We start from the raw sequence: 9,506 nt of genomic DNA on the forward strand, positions 1-9,506 counted from the left end.
ATTCATTGTTTAACAAAAACAAAACTTCAAAGTAGATATCTCAAATAATGGAAATCAGTGGAATACGATTAATGATTGCACAAATAAAAGGTTGATTCAGATCTTAAAGCATCACAAAGAAAAAAATCACTCCACTTAATTACTTAAGAAATCAAAAAACACACCAAAGTATAACTGTTGACAATCTTCGCTTTCTTTCTCTGACTGACACAAATACACACGCACAAACACACACATACACACACACAAAAATAAACCTCATACACATCAACCATCAACTCGGCACTACAAGCAAGAAAAATGTTGGTAAATTCGTCCACAATGCTTCCTTGCAAAGAATTACTTTATTCAATAATCGTGAAAAGAGAGTGGGAAGGGGGGGGGGGGGGGGGGGGGGGGAATTTTGATATGTCATATTTTTAAGTTTTATGATGATTTTCTTTGCTACTTACAAAAAAACTTAACAATGATCAGTGTTTTTGACAGTTAATGTAATATTTTGGATGGCCGAAGTTACCCTAATTATGACGTAAATGGTGCAACATTTGCGCATCCCTCCAGTCCAATGGTGGAGCTCTCAGATACTGGCACAAGTCGAGGGGTTTTCCGCTATTTGAAGATAGTATAATTCGACCCAGTTTCTCGCTCAATCAGCTGTAGCGATACTAAAGGATAGAGCATTTAACTGGGGCTTGGATTGCTTTGCACCACGGTGTTGATTTAGTCACTAATTCGCGCAGTGATGTCACCAACACACGAGTCGGCGCAGTGCGTGATTCGGAATCTTGAATAGAGCGGAGACTAAAAAGGCAGTATGTTGTTGGCGAGTTGGCGAAAGACAGTGGAGTTAAAATTTCTGTTATATTTTTATTAAATTATGCTGTAAATGATTTTTAAAAGATTGGTGTGGTGCCTGGCACCATTCGATCCAATGGCCCCACGCCACTGCAGATATGAAGTTTCAACCCAAAAAACCCTTTTCACGAATATTGTGCTCAATCATTAAAATAAGAATAATCATTCTGGTTCTCTTTGTTTCAAAGTTTATTTTGTTTGAAATAACTCGTCATGATGTATTATAAGATCACATGTCGTTTTTGTTTTTGTTTTTTGTTTTTGCTGCGCTTAGAGTTCCATTACACAAATCGTTTGTAAAAACAGTCATATGCATGGTAATGAGGTTAAATAAAATACTCACCAATGATGTCCTCCATAACAACTGTAACCAATTTTTAAAAATCCACACACAAAACTATATGTAAAAAATCAGTTATATGTCTATACACTGTTGAAGAGATGTTGCTGGCAGTCCAAAAACAATACCAAAATAGCAGAGTTCTCTCTCGAACGATTATCAATCTTTTTGTTTGTTGTACTTTTAAAAAAATAAATTTCAGTTTAATGGTTCTTTTTTGTTTTTGTTTCTATTCTTTTTCTTTTGTTTAATTTTTCCAGTTTTTTCTTTGGTTTTGTCTTGTTTTGTTTTCGGTTTTGTTTTGTTTTGATTTGTTTTTGTTTGATTTTTTGTTTGTTTTATTTTTCGATGATTTTTTTGTTGAGCCATATTTGCCCCTTGCGCTCAGTTTATGCAGTTTTATAAATTAATCATGGAAGCATGGGTTATAATATTATTGTATTATGATACTTATTGACATTTTGTCTTGTTTTATTTTCTCACCAACTTCAGTTTCATAAGACATCCAACTGTTGTCGTCCATTGTGTGTATGTATTGTGGATATTTATAATCAAAATAAAGTTGTTACCAAAAGAACGGTATGCCATAATCCCCCTTTTCCACCATATTATATTATGCTGTCCTCGCTTTCTCGCTTTTAAGATGACACACTCAAACACCCACCCACAATCAAACTCTCTCTCTCTCTCTCTCTCTCTTCTCTCTCTCTCTCTCTCTCTCTCTCTCTCTCTCTCTCTCTGTCGCACGCACACGCACACGCACACGCACACGTATACAGCCTTCATATGAACGAGAGAGGGATATATATATATATATATATATATATATATATATATATATATATATATATATATATAGAGAGAGAGAGAGAGAGAGAGAGAGAGAACAATAACTGAAATAAATAAGAGAGTATAATGGGTTTATTTTCTCGTCTTTATTGTTTTATTCCAATTTCTATGTTGTCGTCGAAAAAAATTCGACTACGGTAATGTAAGTACCAGTCAAAGAAAAAATCATTTTTAAAAAATATATATGTTTAGACCCAGAGCCACAATCTGGTTTCATTTTGAAATTAATCAGGTGCTGAAAGGAAGTGCGGCTATGAGGTCTTGAGGTATGACACTCGCTTTCGGACCAGAAGGTCCTGGGTTCGAGCCTCGCTCGGCGCATAGTTGAGTCCTTAGAAAAGACTCTTTACTCACATTCACTCACCGTACTCGTGTGTAAAATGAGTACCTTGCCGTTAACTGCGTTGTCTCTGTCCGAAAAAAATTGTAATATCGCCTTACAGGCGCCATGTTTCATTTTACATGTTACGTGTAGCTGTTAGCCTTGTAAAGCGCTTTGAGCACGTTTAGTGAATATTGCACTATATAGAAGCGCATGTCTTTTTAAAAAAGTGAATTTAAACTAAAAATGATCCGTTATATGATTTATGTCTTTTTCGATTTTTATGAAATAATCATCTTTATTTTTAATTGCACAGTTCTTCTTCTTCTTCTTCGTTCCCGTCACGTCACATGGTCAGTCCGGTCTGGTGAATGAAGCCCACAGTGGTCCTGAGGTCGTCCTCACTGCCGTACAGCTTCTTTGAGTATGGGGTTGGGTCAGGCCAGAAGTTCCTTCTCAACTGGTTGTACCTTGGACATTCCATTAGGACATGATGTCCATTTTCATTTTCAAGTCCGCAGTCACATTGTCCAGAGGCACCTGCTCTGGACATCCTCCACATATGTTTCTTTAACTGGTTGTGTCCAGTTCTCAGTCTGAAGATGATGACCTGTTCCTTTCTGTCGAGCACCTTGATTGGGTCATTCATGTTGTATTCTGGGTGCTTCTCTCTCCATCTCTGAGACTGGATAAATTTGGCCATTTTGTTAATTTCTCATGTTGAGTACGTTGGGGAGGGTTGCTGCATGCGACTGCCTGCCTTTGCCAGTTGGTCAGCGATCTGATTTCCAAGTATCCCACAGTGTCCTGGAATCCACTGCAGTACAATGTTGGTAAACTTGCTTAGCTTCATGAGGTCTTCCACCAAGGCGTCTATATCATCCGCAAAGGCCATCATTATATCCTCCAGAATTTTCTTAGCATCTGTTAAAATCACTATGTGTCTTGGTTTTTCATTTTCTGAGAGGATTTGCTTAACAGCTTCATGGATTGCATCTGCCTCTGACTTGTAGATTGAAGTGCGAGTACCGGTCGGTTTGCTGATCTCCTTTTGTTGACCATTTGTGTACTCGATGCGCACTCCCAGGCCCCCGCACAGTTCAATTTAACCTAAGTAGTATTTTTTTTTTTTACTTTAAATTCAATTTTCAGCATCCATTTCACCCCGACATAATTCCCGTGGGGGGTGATGAGTCTCACATGTAAATATATAGATTTAAACAGGCCTGTGAGCACTTTAAGAAGTAGAGTAGACATAATACAGACAATGACAAATGCATTCGTGATACAATGTATTGTTATTGCACAGAGCACTTTCATCACAATTTTGTTGTTCCTTGATGCTCTGCGTTTAGGTAAAATGCTTACATCCGCCTGTAGGATAAAACGTACCAACACACAAAACGATGTGTTGCCTTGGATGACTATAATCTGATTCATATAATTTTGTGAGAACTAACCACTTAAATGGCTGTCTAAAAACAATAATAAAGAGTTGAGTGGCGTCAATTTCGTTCCTTCTACAGCTAAAATGCCTCCCAGCCATATTCAAAAGCATTCCCTCTTCTCTCTCCCCCCCCCCCCCTCCTCCTCCTCTTCCTCCTTCCCCTCCCCTCCACCCATTTACCATTGTATATATCGTACAGTGATGAGGCTTTGTAAATTTTTCAAATGTATATCATTATCAGAATCAGTGGGTATAATATCCATTCGCGGGGAGGGGGGGGGGGGTTGCTGTAGAGATTTTGTAATATTTAAAACATTAATAATAACATATTTAGTTTAGTTTAGTTTTCCTTTTAAGATTATTTCTTTCCTTTTATTATCTTCAGTAGGTAAATTATATTCAGATAGATAAAGGCCATTTCAATTACTATCAATGCAAACTGAAATGCATCATTTTATAAGTTTTATTTCTTACAATTTCCTAACCGTTGCATGCATGTCTAAACCCGAGTCCCTGATTTATCTTGAAAGTTCAATCGAAATACTATCCATTTATTGATTTGAATACTAAACACCTGGAAGCTGTTGACATCTAAAACGTGTTTTAATAAAATGAATAAAATAGCCTGATCTTAGAAAGGAATAGTTCAAACGGAACGATTCAAGCTCACAATCCTTCTTCAACATAATATTATAACAAAATTAACAATTTAATTGTTCCTTGATATTTTTTTCCTTTTCCTGGTGTTATATTTATTTGTGTACAATAATAATAATCACATATTGATTTATGATATCATTGTGTTCTTCGTAAACGCCTGGTTTTAACTTTAATCACTGTTACTTTTCTAGGACATACTTAGTACGTATTTAACCAGTTGACTGGCGTACTCTGAAAAGACACGTTATTAAAAATCTGTCCAGAAAAATCGTCCTCTAAATATCAATCGATTCAAATGACCCTAATCTTGGTTTGAGAGTTTTTTCCAAGATAAGGGCAATTTAAATTGATCGGTATTAGAAGAACGAATTTTCTGGCTAAATCTTTAAATACGTGTCTTCTCAGAGTACCCCACTTATCTGGTATATGTCAGTTAAACTATTTATCAGAATCTATGTGCTCATTATATGAATCGTATTCTATTTCTCTGTATTGTCTACTCTATTTATATCCATTCAAGAAAACATGCTACACTTTTCAACAATAGTCTTTTGTTATTGCGATGAGCATGATCTTGTTTTGTTGTTTATTTGTTGAGAGGTGAGGGAGTGATTATATTTTCTTTTGCTGATCTTGTTTTTCTTTATTTATCTTATTATTTGTTTTCGCTTACTGTTTGTCCCCTTTCCCGTCAAGAATATAATTAATTCTTGATTTCAATAACATGTGCTTTCATCTTTGATTGATTAAAAATCGTTGGGATAATAATTTGTGGAGTAAGGGGTGAGATGTCTCTCTGTGGAATCCTTTAATTAAAATACGTAGTGAACTCTGCTACAAATTATATTGTTTTCAAAAGTAGACTTTTGAATCAGAATTCTCGATTAAATGACCCAAAAATAGTTAAAAGCCCTTCAACACATTCATTCCTATATTACTTCTTATAATAATATTGAAAAAAGGAGATGTGGATATTTTACTTCACCATTAAACCAAACCAATAATATGATAACTGAGAAACTGACACTATCATCCACAAAAAGGGGACTCATGATAAATGTTATACGTTACATATGATATTGTTAGAACACCAAAGACATGTGTTGATGTGTCTTGATTCTTGCAAAAATAGGCACAAAGAGTAGATCGAGTGACCTGATGGGATACAAATATGTTTTATTCATATACTGACCTTTTGTTCTTGAGATAGACATTAGCCACGCAACCTCTTACTACTCAGAATAAGAAAGTACTAGATTGGTGTAAGAATATCAACATGGAAAGGACGCCCGGTATGCAGTATGTGCTGTATGAAAATGAATTTATATTTGCATATTGCATATCAATAATTAACGTTTCTCATTATATTCATCATTAAGAGATTTAGTTTAGTTATATTAACTTATTTTTGCAATTCCAGGTGCTTATCCCAGTTCCCCATGGTTGCAAGAATGCAGTTGCAGCGGTACACAGGCGTAACGGAAACGAACGTCCGGATCCTGATCAGATTGAATTCTTCTCTGCTGACGATATGAACCTAGTCAAAGTCAAACTGAAAGATTATGGAGAATACATGCTTAATCTCTACAGTATAGATGAAAACGGAAAGGAGGTGAGCTTTAACTCTTTCCTTACCAGATATTTTTTAGAATTCTCCCCAAATATTCACACCCACCCAGCACAAAATAGACTTCTCTTACTCAAAAAAAAAAAACAAAAAAAACAAGTGAGCTCTACAACACAGTGTTTAGTATTTATAGCAGTAATCAAAGCATTTCTTTAAATTTTGTGATGTACGAGAGAAATCAGAAAGAGAAAATTGTCGGCTACATCGTAACGAATGTGACGATTTTCCTATGGGTGGTAAGGAGAGGGTTAAAGCAGCTTAGTAAAATCGCTGAATTTGAATAGTTGTAAAAATAGCTCATAGATGAATCCTTTTCCTTTAAAGATTTAAAAAATATGACAAATATCTCATTCATAAAATAAAGCTTTTCTACTTCTCTAGTTGCGTTTTAAAAGAAAGAGGTGATCTTTTATTCGCCGTTCTCAATAATGTCAAAAACATTTAGATTGACAATTCAAACCGTACGGACGTCTCATTACATTTGGAGAGAATATATGACTAGTCAAAAGTACATATTTGTGACCAATCGTCTCAAAACGATATTAAGTTGGAATGTAATGTCTTCTATTGGATTTTTATATTTATCTATAAAATTGAGTTGTTATAGATGCCTTGATTAAGGATTTCAACTCCAAAATGTTTGATTTCCTAATTCTGATCAATTAGACTTGAAATGCAATTTTCTTTTCCGACTTCATTCCGACATAATACCAGATACGAACGATGGTTCACATTGATGTTGAGTTGTGGGTATATTTCTTGACGATTTGCCGTATAATTTGCAGGTAGTGAATGTCGCCAAATATCAAATCAATAGAAAACGACCAGGCGAGTTGTACAAAGACAATTTGAACACCATTATGGAAGAGATGAAGCCTGTGCGCATGCCTACTGTTACATCCCCAGATGTCAAAAACAAGTCTGAGAATGAAGGTCTGTCGGGCGAGCATAATATATCATTCTTTCTAAAACGTTAATTTCGTAAGTCATTCTGGCGGAGATGATAATGAGAAAGAGCGGTGACAGAATTGCTTATTTGAAATTGCAATAAAGTGCATACAAAGTTATAACATTTTATGAATCAAATCAGTTATCTATTCATAAGCTATATAGAATGAACAAATTTCAAACATATCGAAGGATTATGTGATTAAAAAACTAAACTAAACTAGCCAAGAGTACATAATTTTTTAAGATTAAAATAATACAGTGGCTGAAAAATATTGAAATGAACTTCATCGCAAGACTCAATACTTCGAATAAAATACAAACTACAATTTATTCAATTATATCTTATATTGATTGATTCTTTTAACAGCGGAAGACGCTAAACGTCAGGCCAGAAGGAATGTCCAAAATGCTATTGACCTGAAAGATGCACGCCATCTTGAAAGTGCTATCAAAAAGTACTTGGCCCATGCCATCCCTGATGACGATCCGCTACTGGCCAAGGCACGAAGACAGCTGGAATTGCTCAAGGCTAAAGCAGGTAGGGCTATCGTGGTGATGATGATGATGATGATGATGATGATGATGATGATGATGATGATGATGATGATGATGACGATGATGATAATGATGATGATGATGATGATGATGATGATGATGATGATGATGATGATGATGATGATGATGATGGAATGTGTGGTTTCGGAAAACATGAATATGAGTTAGACTACGCTCAATGAGCTTTACAATGATTCATCAATTCCCCATCGATTACCGACTAGAATCAAATTCTCATTTTAAACAGTAAATGTCTCCTGTTAGGGGTCCTTTTAGTACGTTTCAATAATCAGGCAGTAGGCCTACTCATTTACACCCGAGTCCAATGTAAATTACCCAAGTACACTTTACCGCTGAGCCATCAACGCAACTGCTATGAAATACTTGCTTGTCTGTACTACTATCAACCACTTCGTGACACTGGGCACATTATGCATCTAATAAATTTCTTTATCCTTCCTTATTGCTCTCACTTAACTCCTTGTAATCCAACCGACGTTCACCGGTTCGGATGTCAGACCTGCACATATTTAAATGTCGAATCCAACCAACAGCAGTTCTCTGCTTCTGGACAAGTCGTCTTTCTTTCTTTCTTTCTTTTTTTTTTTTTTTTTTTTTTGGTCTTGTTTTGGCCTTCGCCATTTATCCTTTGCGTTAGGTGAGCATGGCATTACTGTTACACAAATTCAGATAATCAATAAACAAACATCATCATTTTACTTTTGGAAATTGCAGCTTTGAGTATGTGAGCCCAAAAGAAAAAGAATATTCCTGTTCAAGTGGAAATTTCATTTAAAATCTTTGTTACGCAACAAGTCGGGGGTCTAGATAATTAAATTTGTAAAGCACTCGACTCACAATCAAAGGTCTTAGGCTCGGTCCCAGGTAGAGTAGGTTTTTTTTTCCTGATCCTTTTGTCCACCGAAAAGTGATATAAAGCAGGGTAGTTAGGTCTGGTGCATATTGCATTGCAATAGACTGGCGTCGTGCTCAAAGGGCTAAGGTTGCAACAGAAACTGGAATAAACGCAGGGTTCGTGGTCTAAAGGGCTCTGAAGACAAAGGTTGTTGTTGTTTTGTGGGGGGGGGGGGGGTCCCGATAGCTCAGTTGGTAGAGCACTCGCTGCACACGCAAAGAGACCGAGATCGACCCCGGGTGCAGTCGAGATTTTTCTCTGAACCCCCCCTCCCCTCCCTGTCCACCCAGCAGTGATTGGGTAGCTGAGTCTATTAGATCTGGCGGAAAGTACTTTGCGTCCTATCCAAAAGTTAGCAAGCAATTGCTATTGTCCGTTTCACGCTATCGAAACCGAGGTAAACTCCGGATCCATGAGCCTCAAAGCAGACGCGAAATTATTATTATTAAGAATAATTATAGACTTATAGCTGTAGTTTTAATTGTGACGATTATGTTTTGAACATAGAAATGAAACGGAAAGAAAAAGTGCGATTTCCTTCTATGTGTTAAAAGCTGTTAGTTTTGTTAGTTTAAAATTTGCTACACCTCGTGTCATCAAGCACTTTTCTAGTAGCCAAATACTGAATACAGATTGAGCCACGGAAGTAGGCACATAATGATATAAGTATAATCTTTCCACTTCTCAGAGCTCATGGAAGCGTCACAGAAACGAGACTTCAAAGAGCTTGAAAAGGCCATCGCCCATGCCAAAAGCGTCAACAACAATCACGAACTGGATCTCCAAATTGCATTAGCCGCACGCCTTAAAGACCATCTAGCAAAGATTGAAAAATTACGTCATTCAGTGCTGACCATGGAGTCCAAGACGATATCTGAGATCAAGTCTTACTCCAACCCACCTCATGGAGTTCACCAATGCCTTATCGCCACCTTCTTGTTGCTAGGACACCAGCTCAAGGAACTAAAGGTAGAGTTAGTCGAT

At 36.6% G+C, this 9,506-nt stretch overlaps 1 protein-coding gene across 5 annotated transcripts in view; it reads left to right on the plus strand.

The window, feature by feature from the left end:
• The window catches only part of LOC144976894 (uncharacterized), an 83,820-nt gene that overhangs the window by 67,502 nt on the left and 6,812 nt on the right, over positions 1 to 9,506 (plus strand). For 2 of the 5 annotated variants that reach the window (XM_078921455.1, XM_078921480.1), the window contains 5 exons: positions 1,688 to 1,774; positions 5,894 to 6,085; positions 6,886 to 7,033; positions 7,419 to 7,589; positions 9,211 to 9,491. In XM_078921455.1, coding sequence (XP_078777581.1) covers positions 1,688 to 1,774; positions 5,894 to 6,085; positions 6,886 to 7,033; positions 7,419 to 7,589; positions 9,211 to 9,491 — 879 coding nt within the window. The remainder of the gene's footprint in view (positions 1 to 1,687; positions 1,775 to 5,893; positions 6,086 to 6,885; positions 7,034 to 7,418; positions 7,590 to 9,210; positions 9,492 to 9,506) is intronic. The other 3 variants (XM_078921471.1, XM_078921491.1, XM_078921460.1) reach the window with 2 other exon arrangements.

The sequence above is a fragment of the Berghia stephanieae genome, chromosome 1 (genome assembly GCF_034508935.2).
Source record: "Berghia stephanieae isolate SIO BIC M18660-M18661 chromosome 1, UCSD_Bste_1.3, whole genome shotgun sequence".
Lineage (NCBI taxonomy): Eukaryota > Metazoa > Mollusca > Gastropoda > Nudibranchia > Aeolidiidae > Berghia > Berghia stephanieae.